This window comes from Bos indicus x Bos taurus, chromosome 11 (assembly GCF_003369695.1).
Source record: "Bos indicus x Bos taurus breed Angus x Brahman F1 hybrid chromosome 11, Bos_hybrid_MaternalHap_v2.0, whole genome shotgun sequence".
NCBI classification, from domain to species: Eukaryota; Metazoa; Chordata; class Mammalia; order Artiodactyla; family Bovidae; genus Bos; species Bos indicus x Bos taurus.
In genome coordinates this window covers 4415999-4443025 of record NC_040086.1, presented here as the reverse complement: position 1 = coordinate 4443025, position 27027 = coordinate 4415999, and the positions used below count along the sequence as shown (strand labels likewise).

Here is a 27027-nt window from a genome sequence, read left to right as displayed (position 1 = left end):
GGGTCATGACAGACTGTCCCTAAATATATACATAAATATATGCACATAAGTATGTTTATATAGTTGACCCTTGAATAACACAGGTTTGAACTACACGGATACTTGGACTCACATTTTTTCACGGAATACTACAGTACTACAAGATCCACTACTGGTTCAGTATGTGGATAGACCGTGGCTACAGAGGGCCAACTATGAATGTCCACAAATTGCTGACTGCATGGAGAGCTGCCCTGACTCCTAGACTGCACAAGGGACAACTGCATGGCTGGAATCACACTGCTAATACTCTGCTGAGAAACCTGCATCTCTGTTCATGAGGGATATTGATCCACAATTCCTTTCTTGTAATGTCTTTGTCTCACTATGACATAAGGATAATGCTGTCCTCAGGAGTTGGGTGATTCTGGAAGATAATGTTCATAACTGGCAATATTTCTTCCCTAAATATTTGTTAGAATTCCCAAGTGAAATCATAGAGGCATAAAGTTTTCTTTATTGTAAATTTTTAACTGAGCTAAAATGTAAATAGATAGGAGTATATTTTTAAATAGATACAGGACTATCCAGGTTATGTATTTGAGTTGTGGTAGTTTGTGTCTTTTAAGGAATGTGTACTTGCTATATGCTCAGTAGTTACAGGCTAAAGGCTATGAACAGACCAAAAAGATAACCTGCTACACAATTCAAGGTCATTATCTGAAAATATCTGCAGATACACTCTCTAAGAACACATTTTTTAGCTCAATGAATAAATTATATATATAATCCTAGGTAATGAACATAGTAAATAATATTTATCTAACAAGGTGGCTTCAAAAGATATGGTCAGACATAACATGTAACATTTCTTCCTTGAAGTGACTCAACGAGCAGACTTGTGGAGGACCTTTAATGCCCGGCTAAGAAGTTTGGATTTTTTTTTTTATTAACAGACAATACAGAGCCCATAAGAGGGCAAACACTGGGCAACATTATGAAGAATAAAGGAGACTGAGGCTAGAGATGCCACACGAGACCCCACCTCTTCCAAGCCTATCCTAACCTAAAGACTGATGCCAAGTTCATAATTTTAATTTTCATCTTATAAACGCAAGTCAAACTACTTCATAAAAGAGCATTTCTGAGATTGGCATGCCACTTTCTGTATGGCCCCATCCCAACTTCTCCATGAGAGCTTTCAGTCTGTCAGAGAGCTATCAGTTAAATCCAATATTTGGATTTGCTAGTTGTACTCGAATCTGTTCTTTAGTTTCATTTTTTTAAAAAGCTATATTCCCAGTTAAAAATAAAACTTTCTGAAATCTCAGTCCTGTGTTCCTCTAAATTTACTGCTTCCACCTGAACATAACATAGAGGAAGTCCCACAGATAAGTTAAATCTCAGCTCCAGGACCTCAGGCAAGCTGTTCAAGTTTCCTGAGTCTCCATTTTTTCATCTATATGATGGAAATGAAGACTTTTATGAAGAAATAATGTCAAAAATAGCATCAGTTATATACTAAATACATTAATAAATGGTAGCTATTATTTTAATTATAGTGTAAGTACCAAAATTACTATAATATAAAACCTGTGGAATGCAGGGACAAGACATAAAGAGAAATCCCAAAACATTCTTCTCAATGGAGCAAAGACACTTTTAAATCATCTTACCTGTCAAAGACACAATTAATGAAATGTTCGTATTATGGAATCTAAACTAAAAGGAACCAACTTCCTTGGGTAAACGGTTGATTTCAAGGTCTAGAGAAGAAAATGTACAAGGTGAACCTGAGCTATCTCATAGTGTCAGAAAGCAAGGAAGGGCCCAAGAACACTGTAGTCTAATGAAAAAGTCATAGGGACCAACCTGACTGACCTCCTCCTAGCCAAAAATAGCATCTAATTAGAATATCCAAAATGTAAATAACTTCAGGAGATGAAAACATATCAATTATATAAAATTCCATTAAGATGAAGTGTTCTACATCCAAAACAAAATTAAACTCACTGGTTAGCTTTGGAGGTTGTGGGGAAAGCAAATTATTATTTTGTAAATCAGTGAAGAAAGGGAAAGAATTAAGCATATTTCCTGGTTTTCCTATCACAATTCTGCAATTCCTAATGAAATACAGGATATAGGCAATGATCACCAATTGGAATTTAAATTATTAGATGAAAAGTCAATGAAGTACTTCTGTAATGGACAAGGCTACCAAAGGTTAAACTCAATGATCAACGTTGACATCATTAGAAGCAAGACAACCAGATCACATGCCTCCTCACATGAGGCACTGGGCGCTACACAGCACTGCTAAGTAGCAGCCAGCCTGCTAGATCTAAAAATTATAAGGTACAGAGAAATAAATTAGCCAACACCAGTAGAATGCAATTAGATAAATTCAGAACAGGGAAAATTCTAGGAAAAAAATCCAGTATCTTGAACAAATAAATCCATGCCAAAAACAGCAGTATCAATCCAATCAACCAAATCACATTATCAACCAGATGCAATACTTGAATCTAATCTGGATCCTGATCTGAACAAATCTATAAATGATGTTTTGGAGACAAGTGAAAAAAACAGAGTCATGGACAAAATCAAGAAATCAAGGAATTTTGTTAAATATAATAATACATACTATACTGTGTTAAAAAGGAAAATCTCCTGTTAGAGACACATACTAAAGTAACCTGTGAGGAGAATAATACTGACTTCTGTAATTCACTTTAAAATACTCTAGAGTGGCGGTGGGGGAGTGAGAGGGGAACAAAATAAGAATGCTAAGTGTTAAAACTCAGTGACGCATACATGGGACCTCGTTTCACTATTCTGTATTTTCATTTACAAACTATTATTTAACATGCAAATTTATCACAGTACACAGTTCATCTCCTGAAATAATGAAATTATCTCACCTACTTACACCATTGGACTTTTTCATAGCCTTTTCACAGAAATTCTCCTTCTATCTCAATTCAATTCTCCTTTTGACCGCTACAGAGATAACTGCTTGAGAGAACTCTCTGGACTGTTCAGTTAATTAAGAACACCACCTACCCTGAGCTTGTAGAAGTTTAAGGGTAGCTTCGGCTCTGGCTCTGGCTTCTCTCTGGGATTTAGTTAAAAGTTTCCCCTCTTTTTTCAAGCGTTCTTTCCTTTCCTTTTCTTTTTGCTTTTTCCTTTCTCTTTTTTCTTGTTCCAATCTTTCCTATAAAAGAAGACATAGCAGACAAAACTGTATTAGCTTAACAAATTACAAAATTTAAAAGCAAACACCCCAATTTCTAACAAAGCTCTTGAGATACATGCAGAGTATTATGTTAGGAACTTCCCAATGAAAGTATTTTAAATGTACATAATGAGTATAATTAGTATCACGTGAGGGTAACGATGTAAAAGCAACTCCTGTCTGCCCGAGGAAATAAGGCAGGATTTTCTGTACTTATCTTATTATCTATATCTGAACAATAATGTAACTGAACTACCATGTAACTAAGAAAGTTTTACAATTAGAAAGCTAGAGATGTGTTATGAGAAGAGGATTTAAGTAGAATGTGTCAATGTCAGCAACTTCACAAAAACATACCTCTTCTTTACGCTTGGCTTCTAACTCTTCAAGCCGTTTTATCCGTTCTTCCTCCTCTCTCTTCTGTCTTTCCTCCTCTTCTTTAAGCTTAGCCAGAGCTTCTTGCATAGCCTTAACTGTGGCTTTGCTAGGTCCTTTCTTCTTTTCTTTCTCCTTTTCTTCCTTTTCTCCTTTCTTTTTCTTCTTATCTTTTTTCTTTTTGTCTCCTTCATTGTCATCTACCAAAAAAAGAGGCAAAGAGTATTTTTAAGTCACTTCCTACAACAGGGGTGAGCAAACCCTAGAATCCAGGGACTACAATGGGCCAGCAGCAGACTAAGGTCGTTAGGCATCAAGGCCTCCTGAGCACTTGGGAGGAGCTGGTGCAGCTCAGAACCACCCAGCTGGCTTCCTTAGACGCTTATGATGCTGGTGTTACTCTGAGTTATCCTAAGGGATTCGAGAAGACAGGAAGATGCTGTCAGAAGGGAGAAGATACACTGTACCTAATGCTTCTGTAAGATGGAGATGATAAGAAGCCTACCTTAAGGGGACAGATACTAGGATAAAACACAAAAATACAAATATGTCCCAAGAACTCTTTAGCATTATACTGAAGAATTAAAGATTCTGAAGCTACATTCATGATGGTTCTCCTCAAAGATGTCCAGACAGTAAGAATCTGAGAGGTTTAAAAGCTATGCCAATTTTCCCATTAAAAGTTTTCCAGTCTAAAGGAAAAATTATGTAAATCACTTGATCTTTGTTTTCATTCTGAATAAGAGGAGGAAGTTTAACTAGATAGCTTTTTTTGGTTAATGGGTTCTGGTACAAAAACATGGCTCACTATTTCTTAAAAGACATTAACTAATTTTAGTATATTGCTTTTCCATTTCATTTTCATTTAAAAACCTGAATTAGGTTTTTGATAACAGGAGAGAATTCAGGTATCATCTCACACTGAGTTATCAAAAGGAACAATAAATTTTTCATTAAGCAACTTCCAGTATTCATCAGCAGCAAAAAATTGTTTTCCAAAGTGAAATTCCACAAAAATCCTAGTTTGTGTACAACTCATTTGAAAGATACTTTATACTACATACATGTTTAGCAACAAAAATCAATTTAAAACGAGTACTTAGACTAATTTTTTTTATGCATCTTACAACTCAGTACCTTTATAACCAAGGACAAATAACAAACGACTTTGGAGCATAACAATCAAAATTCAGATTAACTGAAGACTTCCCCAGTGGTCCAGTGTTTAAGAATCTTCCTGCCAAAGCAGGGGACAGGGTTCAATCCCTGGCCCAGGAAGATCCCACATGCTACGAGGCAACTAAACCCATGCTCCACAATCACTGAGCCCAAGCTCCTAGGACCTCCTGTGCTCTGCAACAAGAGAAGCCACCACAATGAGAAGCCCACGCACCACAAGTAAGGGAGTATCCCCTGTTCGTCGCAACTACAGAAAGTCTATGCATAGCAACAAAAACCCAGCACAGCAAATAAACAAAGGAACTAATTATGAATCCAAGCCTCTGGCCCTTCTGTCAATATTACCAACCTTCTGCGCCTATGGGACCCTCTCCTTTCTCTTCAGAGGCAGGAGCTGCCCCAGAGTCAAGTGTCACTTTGGATTTCAGAGCTTCCTCCTCAGGTTTCCGCTGAGATTCTTTTGGTTTACCCAGATCCTTTTTACCAGACTCCAGCTCTTCTTTTTCTTTCAGCTTCCGAAGTTTTGCCTTTTCTTCATCCCGTTTTTTTCTCTCACGCTCTTTCTTCTCTGCTTTCTTTTGAGCCACTGTCTTAATTTTGAAGGACGAGTCATCATCTTCATTTCCACTCTCGACAGTAGGACCTGGCTTGTTTTTCTGATTTTTTTTCTGTCCTTTCCTGGATTGCAAAAATTCATCTGATTCATCACCACTTTCACCAGAAGAATGTGCTCTCATACGCTCTTTAATTCTTTTACTGTTATCCTCATCCTCTTCTGATGCATCACGCTTCTTATTTGATTTCTGAGCTTTCCCCTTTGCTTTTTTGGATAGTTTATTAAAATCATCATCATCATCACTCCCAGAGTACATTTCCACTTTGGGTTTTGCAGTCTTTTTTGACTTTGAATCTTTTCTTCCAATTCTTCACTATCATTATCTTCAAAACTCTGTTTTTTGCCTTTCTGTCCTTTCTTTTTCTTATCTTGTTTTGAGATGGGTTCATCTTCATTATTTTCTGTTGGCTAAAACATGTCCACTGTTAGAAATATTAACAGCATTATATTTTATTTTTTTTAAATAACTGAAGCTGTTCAAAGTCATGTACTTCATTAAGTACACATGGAAAAAACTATCAAAAGAATTTTAAACTACGGCTCTTTTATAAGAATATAAAACTCAAGCAAGTCCCAGCAGCTGGCCTGGGACTCAAGCACATCTCACAGTCACTGGAAGTTTTGGAACCCAGTGCTCTGAAGCAGACATTAATCACAGTCCAGCTCACTATCTTCCTCATATGGCATAAAAAACCTTCGGGGAAAATTGAAAGAAAAAATATCTACCCCTCTCTCATTACTCTGAGGCTCATCCAATTTCAAAGGATGGAAAGGAAATAATATAGAAAATGGAGGTAGAGTTGTGAAATGTTGTATTTCCAAATGTACCAATTTTATAAACTGGCAATATAAAGTGAAACAGCTTTAGATTCCCAAATAAAGTATCTTTATATCTGTGAAAGACTTCAAAATTTATTATTGCTTTCCTAGAAACTGTTTTCCCCCTTTGGTATCAGCTAGAAACGTCTAACCAACATAATACATTGCTCAAAAATTTCCAAAGGCAGTGCCTAAAAACGGAGCTAGGAAGAAGCATGAACAAGTAGCAGTGATCTGTATCTCACCTTGACCGCAGCAGGCTCTCTGTCAGCTTTGATGCCTTGAGCTTCCCAAGACAATTCTTCCAGTTCTTTCAGGATATCATCTTCACTGGAAACGGGTTAAAATACAGTTTGAGATACTGAATCAGTTTAATAAGTAAACCTAGCACCAAAGCTAAGAAAAATCAAATATATTTAAAATCTACTTACTCAAAGTCTTGTCTTTTTTTCTCCTTTTTCTTTTTCCCCTTTGCCTTTTGAGGTTCTTGCTCCCTGGCAGCACCAGCTCCTTCTATTTCTGCAGCCAAGGCATCAAGATCAATGTCATCCTTGGCACTTAATGAAAACAAAGGAGACCCAAGTGTTACTCAAGAGAAAAATAATAAATCTACCACATTCACTTACATAAAATTTTCTCTTCATTTTAGCATTTTTCATGCATTGGCAGCCCACTGAAAAAAAATCACTTGACAAGGTCTTTCATGACAACACTTGGGTTTTATTTACTCAGACTCTCTGCATCTACTTCAATAAAGTGTGAATTACGCTCAAACCCAGAAAGAGTCGTAATGAAGAGCTCCAGGGAGAAAATCTAGGTAATCAAGAAAAGGAAATTCATGCTTGTGTTCAAGTAACCCTAAAGAAGAAAAGGAAATTCACTTTTGTTGATACCAAAGTTTCTTTTGTGTGTGTGAATATCTGAATGGAGTTACTTATAAATGAAAAGAACTTAAAAGAGAAAAATATTATTACTTGATTATCAGTAAAACCTAAATCTTTGGAAATCTTTGCAGCTTTACTTGGAAAAGTAGAAATTTTAGAGTTGAAAGGAACTTTCATCGAGGGGAAACAAAGATGCAAAAAAGTTTGAGTGCTTTCAGCAACTCATGACCACACATCCAAATCTAATAAATTAGGAAGGACTGAGTAAATAAAACACACAGAACAGCCCCCAAATCCAGAACCAAATCTGCTCACCACCTTTTACATTCCTGGTTTCATTTCTGGTTCCATCCCCCAATATCCTCATCTACCAATATAATTTTATTTAGAGCAAAACAAACTAAATTCCATTAAAACCTACAGAAAACAAAGGAGGTCAGTCTGAGACACACAGGTAGAAAAGGTGTATGAATTCAAATAATGATGCAATAAGAAAACAAGGACCTCATGCAACATGGCCTCCACTGGTGGGTGCCTTTTTGCAAAGATGCTTCACTTCAACAAAAACAATTCCTAATATGAAATACATAATTTTAAGATCTGGAGAAGGAAATGACAACTCACTCCAGTATTCTTGCCTAGGAAATCCCACGGAAAGAAGGAACCTGGTGAGCTACAGTCCGTGAGATCACAAAGAGTCAAGCACAATTAGCAACTAAACAACAACAACAAATTTTAAGATTAGCTGGCAAGACACTGAGGACACAGAATTTATACTCAAGAAGCTTCAAGGAGAGACAGCAAGAGAGAAAATGAGTAAATCAGGAACTGCAAAATGCTAAACGCCACAAAATAACAGAATTTAATGCCTCTAAGTGACACATCAGAATTGAATGTGTTCCCTTTTGTCCTATATTTTAGACAGTGTATTTGAGGGAGATTACAGAACACAGAACCGCTGTACTGGTGGTAACTTTCCAAAGTACCAAATCAAGAAAGAGAAAGTCAGATACTTCACAGCTGAGGGAAACTCTGACCCGAGTTACTGAAGGAAAAAAGAAGTTAACCAGGCAAAGGAGGCCCATGTATCAGACACAATGAGCGCAAAAACCTAAAGGTAATAACACGCACAGGGCCTCAGGAGGACTCAAAAAAGGGTATCTGAACCAATTGAGAAGCTTTTTTACAGGCTACTCATTTCTTAATCCCACTCAAGATCTAGGGAACCAGAATCTGGGGTGGGAGCTAGGCAATGTATGTTTAGCTATCTTCCCAGGTGACTGCAAGTCAGATTTGAACTGTTTTTCTTTTTTTAATAAATGAAGAAATTGAAGCACAGAGAACTTGTCCAGAATCAGACAAGGCAGAGATGGGACTTGAACCCAGGAAGCTCTGATTCTGAAGTTGAAGATCTTAACCCTGCTGACATAATCAAATTTGCATTTTAGAAAGCTGCCTCTGGTATAAATGACAGGGCAGAATCCCAACTAGTTAAGAAGCAAGAAAAGGTAGGAAGCTTTTACAGTTAATTGGGATGACAAACTCCTGACTTGTAGCACTGGCAGGCAAGATGAAGACATATGAGTCAAGTAAATACTAAGGGATCAATCAGCACCACCAGTGACTAACTGAATGTACACAGAATAGGGACGGGAAGAATCAAGGCCAAACCTCAGGTCTCATCAGTAACAGGAACCTCAGCCTGGCCCAGCATCAGCCATCTAGCCCAGCTTGAGATCAACCAGCACTATCTCCAAAGGCAGCCCTGCCAACATTTCACAAAACAGAAGTCTAACAGGGTGAGAAGGGAAAGTGAAGGTGGTTAATACTGAAACTTGGCACATCACCTCCAAAACTTTGTCAGCCCTCACCTAACTATACTCATCTAATCAAAACAGTTGGCTATACTGCCACAATATTCATTAACAAATAGCTCTAGACTAACAAAACACGGAACTACATCTGTATGCCACTGAGTTTGAAAAGCTGCTTCTGGGTAGTAAGAGAAGTTAACAGTTTCTTAATGCTTTCTGTGTCTCAGGCATTGTGCTGACCAATCACCAGACACACTATTTATTATGCCATTAATCCTCCTTAACAACTCTATTAAAGTAAGCTTCAAGATGATAAATAGTTCATAAAAGGCATCCTGCTAGAAACACACACACCAGGAACTCAAGCCCAAATCGGACACCAAAACTGTAGTGACTTCCCAGAAAATGGGAAATTCAGTAATCAAGTTTCTGAAAATTATTTGAGAAATCCATATACAACTACAAAATATATCAATGATATAGCAATGCTTAACAGTCTTAATTACCGTGATTTTTAAAGCATTCTTTCAATGTGTACAGAACTTCCTGCCCTGGATTCAAAAGAATGTCCTAAAATGTCAACCCTATTACAACAGGACACGAAAGTGACATATAGTGTCAGTGATTTAACTTGAAACTTTAAATCATACTCTATCTACTCTCTACATTTCAGTCCTACCTTTCTACCTATCCATACACACTACAGCTTTAAGATTTTAACGAACTAAGAGTCAAATCTAAAATCCAGTCATGCTAATAATGAACGCTTTAAAATCTTTAAGGAATCTGTATTTTTCCAAAGGTATATCTTTCTGCAGACTTTTTCCTTTATCAAAGTTACAGTATTCCTACTAATATTTCCCATTATAGCTCCTAATCCTTTATTCCAAACTTACTGCAAACTTACAGAAATAAAAGGCAATTTTCCATGGTACTCAATCAAGGCAGTGTTTTCAGAGGCCACACTCCTCTGTCAAGACAGAAAAAATGTTATAACTGAATGGCCTTTAAAAAATGAAGCTATTAAGAATATTGCATGTGCAATTCAAGAAACAGCTGAACCACTTTCTGAAGTGGTTTCCCACTTAATATTCACACCAACAATATTGATGTATCTCCATATATACACCAATATCTGCAGTATCTCCATAGAGATATGCATTTTCTCCCACACTCCAGCTTATTATTTAGTATTATGTCTACTGTTCCTTCAAGTTGTTCTAATAGATGTATGGTGATAAAGTCTTCCTTTTCAATTCCTTGAAGGCTAGAGAAGTTAAACATTTTTTCATGTATTTGCCATTCACACATATTCAGTGAAATGTCTCATTTCTTTTACCCATTTTCTAGTTGGAATCATTTTCTTTTAATGTTGAGTTTTCAGAACTCTTTTACATATGGTTTGTTTATATATACTCCCTTCCAATTTGTAGCTTGTCTTTCCGTTCACTTAACAGGGTTTTTAACCAGAGCAAAAATTTTGAATTTTCATGAGGTACCATTTATCAAGTTTGTTCTTTATGCTTTCGATGTCATGAAAAAGAACTTTTCACCAGCTCCTAGGTCCTGAAGATTTTTAACTGTGTTGTGTTTCAAACATTGGGTATTTCAATGTCAATTGATTTTTTGCCTTTGGGTAGCCAACAGCTCCAGCAACATTTCAACTATCCATTCAACACGGAATTGCCTTTACACCTCTGTCAGAAACCACTCGGCTGTGCTCGTATGGGGCTATTTCTAAGTCTTCCATTCTGCTCTATTTACTGATGTGTCCTTCTCTGACACTACTAAACTGTCATGATTAATGTGGCCATAAATCCTGAAATGAAATGGAATGATTCCTTTCATGATCAGAATTGCTTTCTCTATTCTTAATTCCTTTGACTTGTCAAATAAATTTTAGAATATTCTTGGGCAAGTTCACCAAAAAATTCTTCAACTGCATTAACTGTACATGAATTTAAAGAAAACTGACATCTTTACTATGTTGAGTTTCCAACCTGTGAACACAGTATGTCTCAATGTATTTAAATCTTCTTTGATTTTTTCCATCAGTGTATGTATTTAATTTTTAAAGTAATCTGAACTGGTATTTTTAATTTGTTTCCACATCAGTTCAGTTCAGTTCAGTTCAGTCACTCTGTCGTGTCTGACTTTTTACAACCCCATGGACTGCAGCACTCCAGGATTACTTTTTCCATCACCAACTCCCAAAGCGTGCTCAAACTCATGTCCATCGAATCAGTGATGCCATCCAACCATCTCATCCTCTGTCATCCCCTTCTCCTCCTGCCTTCAATCTTTCCCAGCATCAGGGTCTTTTCCAACGAGTCAGTTCTTTGCATCAGGTGGCCAAAGTGCTGGAGTTTCAGCTTCAGCGTCAGTCCTTCCAATGAATATTCAGGACCGATTTCCTTTAGGATTGACTGGTTTGATGTCCTTGCAGTCCAAGGGACTCTCAAGAGTCTTCTCCAACACCACAGTTCAAAAGCATCAATTCTTCGGCACTCAGCTTTCTTTATAGTCCAACTCTCACATCCATACATGACTACTGGAAAAACCATAACTTTGACTAGACGGACCACTGTTGGCAAAGTAATGTCTCTGCTTTTTAATATGCTGTCTAGGTTGGTCATAGCTTTTCTTCCAAGGAGTAAGTGTCTTTTAATTTCATGGCTGCAGTCACCATCTGCAATGATTTTAGAGCCCCAAAAAATAGTCTCTCACTGTTTCCACTGCTTCCCCATCTATTTGCCATGAAGTGATGGGACCAGATCTTAGTTTTTTAAGTGTTGAGTTTTAAGCCAACTTTTTCACTCTCCTCTTTCACTTTCAACAAGAGGCTCTTTAGTTCTTCACTTTCTGCCATAAGGGTGGTGTCACCTGCATATCTGAGATTATTGATATTTCTCCCAGCAATCTTGATTCCAGCTTGTGCTTCATCCAGTCCAGCATTTCTCATGATGTACTCTGCATGTAAGTTAAATAAGCAGGGTGACAATATACAGTGCATTGATGTACTCCTTTCCCAAAATGGAACCAGTCTGTTGTTCCATGTTCAGTTCTAAGTGTTGTTTCTTGACCTGCATACAGATTTCTCAGGAGGCAGGTAAAGTGGTCTGGTATTTCCATCTTTAAGAATTTTCCACAGTTTGTTATGATCCACACAGTATATGTTTATGCATTTATATGTTTATCCACACAGTGTATGTTTCCATATACTCATTCCTAATACACAAAAATGTGACTGAATTGTTTATGCTGATCTGGTACTGCAACCACCCACTTACAGAATTCACTTATTAGTTCTTTGCAGTAAGCAAGGAGTTATGATTTGAAGTTAAAAGTACAATTCAGAAAAAAAAATTGGACTTCATCAAAATTTAAAATATCTACTGTACAAGAGACCGTGTGAAGGGAATGTAAAAAAACAAGCTACAAAGTAGAAGAAAGTATTAGCAAAGTACATATCTGGGCCAGCGGGGAGAGAGGGGAATTAGTATCTAAACTATATAAAGAAATTTCCAAACACATCAGTAAAAATCCAAACAATCCAATTAGAAAATGGACAAAGGGCATGAAAAGATATTTCACTAGAGCATTTACAGAGAACAAATAAAGGATGTTTCACACCATGAGCTGTTTGGGAAATTCAAACTAAAACCACGATGTACTATCACTACACACCAGCATAATGTCCTCTCTCCAAACAACAGTGATAACACCCGTGGTGGTTGAGGACACAGAGGACCTGGATCACTCACACACTGCTGGTGGAAAGGCAAACTGGTACAGCCACTCTGGAAAACAGTCTATCATTTTCCTGTAGAACTAAAAAGGTACTTACCATATGATCCAGCAACTGCACTCATGCTCACTTATCCCAGAGTAACAAAAAACATATCTCATGCAGAAACTTGTAGACAAATGTCTGTTGTATAAACAAAAACTGGAAATAACCCATACCTCCTTCAATGGGTGAATGGTTAAATAAACCGTGGTTCATCCCCATTCCATGAAATACTATTCAGCAACAAAATGGAATGAACTACTGATACATGTGGGCTTCCTTTGCGGCTCAGCTGGTAAAGAATCAGCCTGCAACGCGGGAGACCTCGGTGTGCTCCCTGGAGAAGGGAACGGCTACTCACTCCAGTATTCTAGCCTGAGAATTCCACGGTCTGTATAGTCCATGGGGTCACAAAGAGCTGGACATGACTGAGTAACTTTCACTTCACTCACTGATACACGCAACAACTTGGATGGCTCTCAAGAAAATCAGACTGAATGGAAAGAAGCTAATTCCCAAAGGTTATATACATATATGACTCCACTTATATGAATTTTTGAAAATAAAAGATTTTATTCAAGTATAGAACAGATTCATCATTACTAGGGGTTAGTAGGGGGAGGTGCACAGGAAGGAGATGATTATGATTACAAATGAAAAACATGAAGGATCCCTGCAGTGATGTTCTGTATTTTGACTACGGCAGTGAATTTACAAATCTTCCAATGTGATAATACTGTGTAACACTAAACACAAGCATACACACGTGTGCTAGTACAAGTGAAACTGGGAAAATCTGAATACGATCAGTGAACTGTACCAGTGTCAATATTCGGGTTGTGATACTGTACAGTTTTGCAAGATGTTATTAGAGGAAACTGATTAAAAGATACAGGAGTCTATTAATTCTTACAACCACATGTGAATTGGCAATAATCTTCAAAGTTTAATTAGCAAAACTAAACAGTTTAAATAAGAAGGCAAACCTTATACTGAGAAAAAGATTTTGCAATAATATATCTAATGAAAGATTTGTCTATAACATATTAAATTTCTACAGCTCAACATTAAAGAACACAATTTTTAAATAAGCAAATGATTTCAACACGTAACCAAATGAGATATGACAATGACAAACACATGACAAGATGGTCAGTACCATTAACTAAATGTAAGTCAAACCACAATGATATGCCACTCCACAACCACCAGAACGACTAAAAGGACTGATAATACTGTGTTGAGAGAAGATGTGGTGGAGCAACTGGAACACACCCCTAGAGGGAATGCAAAAATGGCACAGTCACTTTGGAAAAGAATTTGGCAGTTTCAAGTGAAACATACACACTTACCATAAGACCCAGCAATCCCACTCCTAGGTATTTATCTAAGAGAAACGAAAACATATGTCCATACAAGGACCTGTACTCAAATGTCCACAGAAGCTTTAGTCATAATCACAAGAAGCTGCAATAAAAACTAAATATCCAGCTGCCCTTCCCTGGTGGCTCAGATGGTAAAGAATCTGCCTACTATTCGAGAGACCTGGGTTCAGTCCCTGGGTTGGGAAGATCCCCTGGAGGAGGGCATAGCAAACCCACTTCCCTGGAGAATCCCCATGGACAAAGGAGCCTGCTGGGCTAGAGTTCATGGGGTCCAGAGTCAGACATGACTGAGCAACTAGGCATGGCACGGCACCCACATAATAGAATACTACTCAATAATAAAAATAAAGAATTCATATTATACACACCAACATAGAGGAATCTCAAAAGTATTACTTTAAAAGAAACCCAGCCAGTCAATAAAGGCTACATCCTCTATGATTCTACTTACATGAATTTCTAGAAAAGGGAAAATTACAATAACCCCCCCCCCCCAAAAAAAGCTACAGTTATTTTTGGCCTGAAAGGATTGCCTACAAAGGGTCATGAACTTCTAGGGCTAATGGTAATATAAAATATCAGCCAGGGAATCTTCCCAACCCTGGGATTGAACCCAGGTCTCCCACATGGCAGGCAGATTCTTTACTGTCTGAACCGCCAGGGAAGCCCTGGTGAAAGAAGCACAACTGTATAATTTGCCAAAGCTTATTGACGCCACACTTGAAATTTGTGTATTTGGTGTCAATTATACCTCAAAGAGAATTTAAATCTCTAGGGATACTATAAAAGCAGTTGAGAGGTTACAGAATGGATTTATCAATTTACTGAAAACAGTGAAGTTAAAATTATATACATCTAATATATCATTTTATTCATTTTTACAAGTTATGAAAATAAGAATCAACATATAATATTTTTATAATACCTTAATCTCTACTAACACAATGTAATATGTAACCGAAATGATATTACTGTGAAAAAGTCTTTTAAAAATACGGTTATTTATTAAGTGTACGTAAAAGCATGTGATCAACTTCGGTGCTTGGCTTTTTGGAATAATCAAAAAATACATATAAAAATTTAAAATGAGACACTTCACTTCGAGATCAATACGCCAAAGCCTTTTAATTACACATAATATAACCCCACCCAAAAAAGTTCCCTGTGAAGAAGTAAAATTAACTTATTTACAAATCTCTCAACTTTGAACTTGGCAAATTCCATTTATTAATGACAGGCATGTTCCACTAAAAAGTTGTCTGCATTAGACAAGAACACAGAAAATCCAATACCCTCCCAAATCAGTCCACAATTCAAAAGCTCCCAGCTCCCAAGGATTCTCTCCTACTACAATACCTTTTCTCCAGCGCCTCTTTATTTTACCCTCTGTGGAGGTCTTACAACCTGGCCCATGATTTCTCCGCCATTCTAAGAACTGGGGGTCTATGCCCCTCCCTTTTAATACAAGATTGTATGTTTGCTCAACTGAATATGGCAGAAATGACGCTACAATTTCTGAGTCCAGGCCTTCTACTTCCTGGCTCTTGAGGTATCTGCTGCCAAGCTAGTGAGGATGTCCAGACCACATACAGAGGTCAAGGATGGGTGTTCAGGCTGACATCCCAACCAACAGTTACCATCAACCTCCAGAAGGAAGTGATGGCCAGTGAGGGGACTGTCCAGTGATTCCATCTCAGTCATCGTTTACCTGCAACCACATGGAGACCTCCAAGCAAGGCCCATTTGAGCCCAGTCAACCCTCAGAACCAAGAGAGACGATTATTTTCAGTGTTTTAAACCACTAAGTATGGGAATGACTTGTTAGGGTACGATAATAACTGAAGCACTCACGTGTTTCTTTCTGTTCCTAATAGGATACCAGGGCCTATAAGTAGAAAGCGCAGAGCGATGGAAGAAGGTAAAATCCAAACCACAACAGGCCTCCTCTCCCCACCCACAACTTGACCCTCCCCAACCCCAGGTGGAAAGAAAAAAAAAAAACAAGTTCATAATCTCTAAGTACTGAGGGCAGGCATAGTGGTCACTAACCCTTCTCACTTCACTTTGGCTTCTGCTCCTCCCCTTAAACCAGCTTACGAACAAGAGCAAACAAGACAGAAACCATAAGGACTCCCTCCTTCACTCCGAACTATCTCACCGGTGCCAGGACCAATAAGGAAAACAGCGAAATCTAGTCCTGCCTTCTCCATAAGACAACTTTCAGCATTTCTTTTCCTCCAACATCCATCTCTTCTTACCTCAACACCTGTCAAGCACTCCTTGACAACAGTTAGATATACAAACAGGAAAGACAAAGATAAAACAAGAAAGAGTCCAGCAGTCATTGCTCCTCACTAGCTCTCGCCACTTGCACAACCACAGAACCCAACACTCTCCACTTCCTCAATGGAGTTCTATCTTAGATACAGTTCATTAATAAATTCAGAAGTACCTAATCATGTCTTAGAGGAAAACGAAAAGCCCCTCCAACCTTAAAGTTTCCTTATGAACTGAGTCTTGATGCCCTTCAAAGGGCTATGAAACCATACTGCGTCACACAATGCAAGCAAACAGAATGCATCTTGCTACCTCTCACAAAATGGAGCCTAATTCTCCACTTTCTAAATGCCTCATAACTGAAGTACTAAGAACACAAAAGCAAAAGCAAGTACAAGCACCATCTTGTAGCCTTCCAAATATACATATCTAAGTTCACACATTATTATGGATTCCAATGTGTCCAACTATAAAATCAGTTTAGGGCAGCTTTTTCAATCGGAAATGAGTACCCTCAAAGGAGGGCTGGGTAGGATGGGTTCAGTTCAGTTCAGTTCAGTCGCTCAGTCATGTCCGACTCTTTGCAACCCCATGAATCGCAGCATGCCAGGCCTCCCTGTCCATCACCAACTCCCGGAGTTCACTCACACTCATGTCCATCGAGTCAGTGATGCCATCCAGCCATCTCATCCTCTGTCGTCCCCTTCTCCTCCTGCCCCCAATCCCTCCCAGCATCAGAGTCTTTTCCAATTAGTCAACTCTTCCCATGAGGTGGCCAAAGTACTGGAGTTTCAGCTTCAGCATCATTCCTTCCAAAGAAATCCCAGGGCTGATCTCCTTCAGAATGGACTGGTTGGATCTCCTTGCAGTCCAAGGGACTCTCAAGAGTCTTCTCCAACACCACAGTTCAAAAGCATGAATTCTTTGGCACTCAGCCTTCTTTATAGTCCAACTCTCACATCCATACATGACCACAGGAAAAACCATAGCCTTGACTAGACGAATCTTTGTTGGCAAAGTAATGTCTCTGCTTTTGAATATGCTATCTAGGTTGGTCATAACTTTCCTTCCAAGGAGTAAGCGTCTTTTAATTTCATGGCTGCAGTCACCATCTGCAGTGATTTTGGAGCCCAGAAAAATAAAGTCTGACACTGTTTCCACTGTTTCCCCATCTATTTCCCATGAAGTGATGGGACCGGATGCCATGATCTTTGTTTTCTGAATGTTGAGCTTTAAGCCAACTTTTTCACTCTCCTCTTTCACTTTCATCAAGAGGCTTTTTAGTTCCTCTTCACTTTCTGCCATAAGGGTGGTGTCATCTGCATATCTGAGGTGATTGATATTTCTCCCGGCAATCTTGACTCCAGCTTGTGTTTCTTCCAGTCCAGCGTTTCTCATGATGTACTCTGCATATAAGTTAAATAAGCAGGGTGACAATATACAGCCTTGAAGTACTCCTTTTCCTATTTGGAACCAGTCTGTTGTGGGGAAATGCAGGGTTGTGGATAATTTCAGAAATCTGAAAATTCTCCCCAGTGACTTTTACCTGTTTAATTGAACACTCCATGAATTATATGGATTGCCACTTTATCACAGTTTACTGTCACAGAACATCAACCAAGGCTTTTGTTTACAAATCTCCACCAAGTTGTTTCCATTAATGTAAAAGATCAGATGCAAACTTCACATGGAAATTAAACATTTTTCCCAAGACAGTGCTATAAAGCAAAGCTGAAAGTCATTATTTCATACTGAAAAAGATATCAGAAAAATTGAGCCTTTACTAGCATAGGCATGCTGAACTCAAGTTTAGGTTTTGAAGTTTTGCCATCATAGGAAGCAATACATTCACAATAAAATGGTCATTCAGATCCTGCCACTCAAAGAACAAATCCAGGATAAGCAGCATTAGGATCAGCTTGTTGGAAATGCCAAATCTCAGGTCTCACTCAAGACTTACTGAATCAAAATCTCCATTTTAACAAGACCTACAGGTGAGTCACATGCACATTAAAACATGAGAAGCACTGGTTTAGAATCAACAAAAGTATCATTCTTCACATTGATGCTGCAAATCTGAATGTCAAAAATTTTTATCTTTGCTTCTATTTGATAAGAGTACTTACAATTTCAAACTGCATTAGAGTTTATACTTAGTTCTGGGCTTGAAGATATACATATATATATAAAAGCAATGTTGGGTAATTTAAGTCGACATTCTCAATTAACACCTTAAGGACACAACTTATGTTCAAAATTAATTGACTGAACTGAATACTTTCAGCATTCACAGATAGCAAACTCAATCTCTTTGTAAAAGAACTCTAGTCCTTAATCACTGTTAGATTATTCTCACCTGGCATAATCAAATACTAATAAAATTTCGATGTAGATAACTACTTTCAGGAGACAGAGCTTCCCACGTGCTGAGACCAAGAGCATTAGAATGGTCTGCACCTGAGTACAGGCAACAGCGAAGCAACTCAAGACCTCCTCCCTGTGTTATGCCTGTTTTCTGTATTACGATGCAAGCTTCCCTGAGAACAGAAAATGTCTTTCTGTATGCTCAATTCATCTCCCTACCTTTCACAACCAGCAGGGAATGTAACATATTCCTAACAGACACACTATTAAAGAAAAAAACCCTATTCTGGAATGGCAACCACAATTTGCATACCACAGGCAAGCCTCACCAGTTTCATCACTTCAGCTTAATAAAAACCTTGTCTACCACCATAGCAACTACTGTATTTTGATCATTGTAAAACTTCGAAATTGAATTTTCTGAGACAACGGATTCAAACAACAGTTTAAAAATCCCACTGGGAGAAAAACACAATATTTCATTTCGCTAACACAGACAGGATTCTCTGTATATGAATTTTCCACATGAATGAAAACATACCATTCTTTAAAAATTATATTTAAGATGTAAAGCTTTTTTTCTTATAAGTATACAATTTCTTACAATTATATAACCTCCTGAAATATTTACACATCTGGGGTTATTTCAATATAATGGGGAGAGGGAGGAGGCGAATGAGTAGAATGTAGATGAAACGCGGTAATCTGTGAATCAATAATATTTGAATGTGAGTGGTGGACAGACGTGTTTAAACTGTTCTACTTCTGTATACGGTTGAAATTTTTGATTTAAGAAAATTTACCTTACAGCAACCAAAACAATGTGGTAGGTTATTGGGATAACCATAAAAAACAAAAGAATAAAACCATTAGTCCAGAAATAACCCATTTATCCGTGGTCACTGATGTGACAGTGCCCAAATCAGTAACTAGGGGAAGAAACAGTCTCAACAAACAGCGCTGGGACTAGACTTCCACACATGAAAGAATAAAGCTGGACCCCTGCCTCACACTACATAGAAACACTAACTCGAAATGGGGTACAACCTAAATGTTAGTGCTAAAATAACAAAACTCATGAAAACGTATAGGTTCTTCATGACCTGGCATGACTCAGCAGTAGATTCCTTGATACACAAGGAATACCCAAAGCACAAGCAACAAAAACTAGATTTTATTAAAAATTTTAGTAAAAATGACACTCTATCAAGACAGTCAAAAGACAATCCACACAATGGGAGAAGTATTTACAGATCCATTAAAGATCAAGCATCCTGAAATAACTCACAGCCTGAGAGAAACAAGCCAATTTAAAAATGAGTAGGGACTTCCCTGATGATCCAGTGGTTAAGAATCCACCTTGCAATTCAGGGGATGCAGGTTTGAGTCCTAGTCTGAGAACTAAAATTCCCATATGCCCCGGGGCAACTAAGCCCACATGCCTCATCTTGCAAATGCCCACGCCGCACAGCTAAGATTGAACAACAGCCAAATAAATCTTTTTTAAAAAAATGAGTAAAGGACTTGCACAGACGTTTGTCCAAAGATATACAAATGGCCGGGCTTCTCTGGTGGCTTGGCAGTAAACAATCTACCTGCCAAAGAAGGAGACCCGGGTTTGATCCCTGGGTCAGGAAGATCCTCTGAAGAAGGAAATGGCAACCCACTTCAGTATTCTTGCCTCAGAAATCCCACGGACAGAGGAGCCTAGTGAGCTACAGTCCATGGGGTCGCAAACAGTTGGACACATCTTAGCGATTAACCAACAACAACAACAATACAAATGACCAATGAATACATAAAAGATGTTCAACATCATTAGTAACCACAGAAATGCCAATTAAACCACAATGGGACACCACTTTACAACTGCAAGGATGGCTATTAATAATAACAACAAAAAAGGAACAGAACTGTTGGCAATGAAATGAAGAAATCAAAACCCTTGTACACGTTCTGGTGGTAATGTAAAACGGTGCAGCTGCGGTGGGAAAGTTTGGTGGTTCCTCAAGAAGGTAAGCCCTGAGCGATCTACCAACTCCACTCCCTGGTGTATACCACACTCAAAAGAACGGAAAACCGGGACTCAAAAAAAAAAACCACATTACAAATGTTCAGAGCAGCAGGATTTTACCGGGGTCTCCTGCATTGCAGGTGGATTCTTTACCCTGAGCTACCAGGGACACCCTCAACAGCCAAAAGGTAGAAACAATCTACCTTTTTACAGGTTTACAGGGCTTTAGATACATATGCAAGGCAAAATTTTAAGTCAAATCACTTAAAAAAAATAGAAACAGCACGTTTAAATTCTAATCCAAGATAAGAGGGGGTAAAAATAGAAACAAAAAACTGCAGACTTGGCACAAATTAAAAACAAACCAGGATGGCTGAAATAAGATCATATATATCATTAATCGGGCTTCCCTTGTGGCTCAGATGGTAAAGAATCTGCCTGCAATGCAGGAGACCCATTTTCAATCCCTGGGTCAGGAAGATCCGCTGGAGAAGGGAATGGCTACCCACTCCAGTATTCTTGCCTGGAGAATTCCATGGGTAGAGGCACCTGGTGGGCTACAGTCCATGGGGTTCCAAAGAGTTGAACATAACTGAGCCACTAACACGGATGTATGCTGCTAAGTCGCTTCAGTCGTGTCTGACTCTGTGCGACCCCAGAGATGGCAACCCACCAGGCTCCCCCATCCCTGGGATTCTCCAGGAAAGAACACTGGAGTGGGTTGCCATTTCCTTCTCCGATGCACAAAAGTGAAAAGTCAATGTGAAGTCGCTCAGTCGTGTCCGACCCTCAGTGATCCCATGGACTGCAGCCTACCAGGCTCCTCCGTCCATGGGATTTTCCAGGCAAGAGTACTGGAGTGGGGTGCCATTGCCTTCTCCGAACACGGATGTATAATCACAAGCAAATTATAAGTAACTCAGAGATATTATCAAATTAATAAAAATTCAATTCTATGAAGTTTATCCAAAGAACTCAAACAAGTACATAGGTTAAAAGTAAAAAAAAGAAAAAAAAATGAAATTCTCAATAAAACACTAGCAAACCAAATTTAAAAACATATAAAAAGGATCACACACCATGACCAAGTGGGATCTATCCCAGGATTGCAAGTTGGTTCAACACATGAAACCTGATTAATGTAATCCATCATGTATAAATAGGGTAATAAACCAAAACCACATACTCATTGCACAGATGAAGAAATATCATTTTACAAAATGCAACAGCCATTCACTGGAAAAACTGAAAGCCTTCCCCTCCCCCCAAGATCAGAAACAAGACAAGGATGTCCATTTCCCCCCATTCTACCCAACACTGGACAGCAGGATCTAGCCAGAGAACTATAAACCATTTAGACAGGAAAAGAACGGAAAACAAAGAGAAAACTGTCTAGACTTGTAGCCGACATGACCATGTACATAGAAAATACAGAGGAATCCACAATGATTATTTACTTGCTCAGCAGTGTCCAACTCTTTGATACACTATGGACTATATAGCCCGCCAGGCTCCTTGGTCCATGGGATTTTCCAGGCAAGAATACTGGAAGGAATGTCATCCCCTTCTCCAGGAGATCTTCCCCACCCAGGGATCAAATCTGGGTCTCCTGCATTGGCAGGTGGATTCCTTACCGCTGAGCCACCACGAAAATCCACATATACAACAAACATTTAAGCTATTAATAATATAGGAGGTTCAGTAAGAACAACAGACTGACATATAAAAATCAACTGTATTTAAACTGTGCAATAAACAATCTGGAAATGAAATTTAAAAATAATCCCATTTATGACAGCAAAAAAAAGTCTCAATAATTTTTAAAAAGAGTTGCAATTGTTATACACTGAAAACTAAAAAAAAAAAAAAAAATCACTGCAAAAAACCTGAAGACCTAAATAAATGGAAATACATTTCATGTTCATGGATTTGAAGGCATAACATTGGCAATACTCCCAAAACCAATCTATAGAAGAAATCCTATCTCAATTGAAATCCCAGCTGCCTTTTCTTTTTTTGGGAGGTGGGGGGACAGCAGTAATTGAGAATCTAACCATAAAATCAGTATAGAAATGCAAGGAACCCAGAATAGCCAAAACCAGCTCCAAAAGGAACAAAGAGAAATCATACTTTCCAAATTCAATACTAAAGCTGTAGTAATCAAAACAGTGAGGACAGACCTGGAGCGATGGAACAGAACTGAGTCCAGAAATGAAGCACTACATGCACAGTCAACTGGTGTGAACAAGGAAAGAGAGAATGACCTTCAAAAAAAATAGGGCTCTGACAACTGAATGTCCACATGCAAAGAAGGAACCTGGTTCCCTGTTGCTGCTGTTAAGTTGTTTCAGTCATGTTCAACTCTTTGCAACCCTATGGACTGTAGCCCACCAGGCTTTTCTGTCCATGGGATTTCCCAGGCAAGAATACTGGAGTGGGTTGTCAGTTCCTCCTCCAGGGGATTTTCCCAATCCAGGGATCAAACCCAGGTCTCCTGCATTAAGATTCTTTACTGCTGATTGAAGACAACAGAAAAAAAATTAACCACAGACGGCTCAAAGTTCTAAATGTAAGAACTGAAACTATAAAGCATAGTAAAATTTCATGACCTTAGATTTGGTGATAATTTCTTAGATCTGACACCAAAAGCACAAGCAACTAAAGAAAAAAACAGATAAACCAGAATTCATCAAAATTAGAAACTTTTGTGCTACAAACACCACCAAAAAACTGAAACAACTTCCTATGGGAGAAAAATAAGGATAATGTGCAGAATGAGAGAAAATATTTGCAAACTGTATGTGATAAAGTGGTTTTGCTAAAATATATAAAGAACTCTTATTCCTCAATAATAAAGAACTCAATTTTAAAATGAGCAAAGGATCTGAACAGATAGTTCTCCAAACAAGATATACAAATACAAGTCTAATAAACATAAGATACTCAACACCTTAAGCCATCATGAAGTGCAAACCAAAAGCCACAATAAGATACCACTTCACACCAACTAGAATGGCTATCATCAAAAAGTCAGATGATAATAAGTGTTGACAAAGATGCAGAGAAACTGAAACTCTAATACATTGTTGGTTGGAATATAAAACTGAGCAGCAGCTTTGACAGTTCCTGGAAAACAAGTTAACCTACTCAACAGTTTCTAAAAAAGTTAAATCTAGAGTGACCAAGCAATTTCACTCTTAGGCATATACCCACACGAAAACTTACACACTCATAAGGTATAAGTTTATACTTAAAACTTATAATGGTATTATTCAAAAGAGCCAAAAAGTGGGAAAAACCCCTATCTTCACTAACTGGTGTATGGATGGGTTAATCAAATGTGGCACATTCATACAATGAATTCTGAGGACATGTGATTCAAGACTTAAATTCCAACTACTGCGGTATCATCAATGACATCTACTAGTTTCACCAGAGCTCGGTACCTAAAACCTATGAAAACAAATTTAATTTCATTAAAACAGTACTTATTGTGTTTTTGGAGACTGCTCATATGAAGTTTATGGTGTGAAACAAGTTTCAAAAACAGAAAAACCAAATAATATTTTGTATCTCAATAAAAGTACCTTTCTATCACCAAAGGGAGGTCTGAAAACCAATGATTCTAAAAAAGGACTGCTAGCTGGGTGAAAAGCCGGGATTCCTCTGGAAAACACACACCTGAAATTTTCTATATCATGTCTGAAATGGGAAGGAATGAAACATCAAATCATCATTGCCTTCATGGTAAACAGGCTATGAGACAGGTAGTTATTCAATTAAAGTTAAGGAAGAAAGAAATTTGAGACACTTAACCACAGGTTCTGGAGTCCCATTTGGCTTATCAGTGGAGAGGCTGTAAGCCTCAAGCACATTATTGTGCTGAATCTGTTTCCTCCACTACTTGTTATAGAGTAGTTCTTACCTCTTTGTACTTTTCCCTTCCTCCAGATTCTCAAACTAGTTACAGCATACTTCCTGCCTCTAAATTAAGTGTTCTCATTATTAAAATTATGTAAATTTGTGATTACTGCTAGGGCAAGCAATGGCACCCCACTCCAGTACTCTTGCCTAGAAAATCCCATGGACGGAGGAGCCTGGTAGGCTGCAGTCCATGGGGTCGCTAAGAGTCCGACACGACTGAGCGACTTCACTTTCACTTTTCACTTTCATGCACTGGAGAAGGAAATGGCAACCCACTCCAGTGTTCTTGCCTGCAGAATCCCAGAGACCGGGGAGCCTAGTGGGCTGCTGTCTATGGGGTCGCACAGAGTCGGACACGACTGAAGCGACTTGCAGCAGCAGCAGCAAGTACTATACTATGTTTATTTCAATATTGTTTAATAACAGTTCAAATCACTTGATTTAAAATTTCTTAACAGTACATATTTAACAAAAAGAAGGAAAGCTACGACAAACCCAAAGAGCATATTAAAAAGCTGAGACATCATCACTTTGCTAACAAGGTCCATATAGTCAAGGCTATGGTTTTTCCAGGAGTCAGGTACGGATGTGAGAGTTGGACCATAAACAAGGCTGAACAGAAAAGTTGATGCTTTAGAATTGTGGTGCTAGAGAAGAGTAGAAAGTCGCTCTGACTGCAAGGAAATCGACCCTGAATCACTGGAAGGACTAATGCTTAAGCTCCAATACTTTGGCCACGTGATGCAAAGAGCCGACTCACTGGAAAAGACCCTCATGCTGGGAAACACTGAAGGCCAAAGAAAGGTGAAGAGAGGCTGCGATGGCGGGACAGCATCAGCGACTAACGGGCATGTGTTCCAGCAGACAGTGAAGGGCAGAGGGATCCGGCGCACTGCAGCCCATGGAGTTGAAGTGTCGGACACAACTCAGCCACTGAACAAGTTAGAAAGGGAAGGGAAAAGGAGTCATTTGTGTGTCACTAAAACATTTAAATGCTGTTATGTCAATTTTTTCTCCCTGTTCTTCCCTCTATCACATATTATCACAAACTAAGACGTGAATTGCAACTAAGGCCTCATCCTTCACAAAGCCACTTTTAGTAATAGAGAATTCAGTAAGATGGTCAGATCATCTCAAAAGTAAGTTTTCCTATATTAACGGAAACCAAAACTGCAAGATACCTAGAAATAAACCAAACAAGAAATATCCTAAAGGTGCAAATGAAGAAAATAATAAAATATTACTGATAATTAACCAGAGAAGCATGTCATTACTAACTTGTTTATCACTATATTTCACCACTATATTTGGCACTTAAAAACTTAAACAGACAATGTATTTCTCGAAGGGAATGATTCAATACCATAAAGATAAAAGTGTACCAAATAATCTAAAAACTTAATGGGATTCCTAATTAAAATCAGTCCCAAGAGATTTTTAATAGATCTTGATAAACTCACTTATTACATAAAAAAATAAAATTATGAATGGGTAAACTATCAAGAGCATGAACATGCCCACAAATATCTTAAGTTTTCCTCTGAGTGATACTCAAGCATTCTAAGCACCTGTTGGACAAACATTAATGAAAGTCAAAAAGCTTGGAGAATGTCTCACAAATGTCTAGCTCTTAAGTTTAGGAATCCCTAAATAAACAGTTCTCAAGGTAGTTTCCCCTCAAGACTTATTCAGGGCATCTAAACTAAACCAAGAGGTCACAACTACTTTCCACATAATACTGGGAGGCCTTTTTTCATTCTCATTTCCTCCCAACTGTGAGGTTTTTTCCAGAGGCCACACGGTGTGTGGTTTGCTGCAGACTGAATGCACAAGCAGGTAAGAATCAAGTTATCTTCTACTAAACCAGACTGCAGAGGTTTATGAACCATTTAACACCATTACTTAATTTTTGAAAGTGATTATTCAGCAATGTTATTTATGTTCATATGTGATGCTTATTGTTTTTATTTTTAAATCAATATATTTAAAGAATCTTTTAGTTTTAATTTGTAATGTGGTATCCATTAATACGATAGAATGATCTCTGTTTGTTTCCAAGGCAAACCATTCAATATCACAGTGATCCAAGTCTATGCCCCAACCAGTAACGCTGAAGAAGCCTAAGTTGAACGGTTCTATGAAGACCTACAAGACCTTTTAGAACTAACACCCAAAAAAGATGTCATTTTCGTTATAGGGGACTGGAATGCAAAAGTAGGAAGTCAAGAAACACCTGGAGTAACAGGCAAATTTGGCCTTGGAATACGGAATGAAGCAGGGCAAAGACTAATAGAGTTTTGCCAAGAAAATGCACTGGTCATAACAAACACCCTCTTCCAACAACACAAGAGAAGACTCTATACATGGATATC

At 38.3% G+C, this 27027-nt stretch overlaps 1 protein-coding gene across 1 annotated transcript in view; it reads right to left on the bottom strand.

Annotated features, from left to right (window-relative positions):
* Nucleotides 1-27027, bottom strand: part of EIF5B (eukaryotic translation initiation factor 5B) — a 76454-nt gene that overhangs the window by 41302 nt on the left and 8125 nt on the right. Inside the window, 6 exon segments of the mRNA XM_027554693.1 lie at nucleotides 3043-3193; nucleotides 3572-3789; nucleotides 5118-5684; nucleotides 5687-5792; nucleotides 6449-6533; nucleotides 6635-6760. Of these exon segments, the coding sequence (XP_027410494.1) occupies nucleotides 3043-3193; nucleotides 3572-3789; nucleotides 5118-5684; nucleotides 5687-5792; nucleotides 6449-6533; nucleotides 6635-6760 (1253 nt within the window).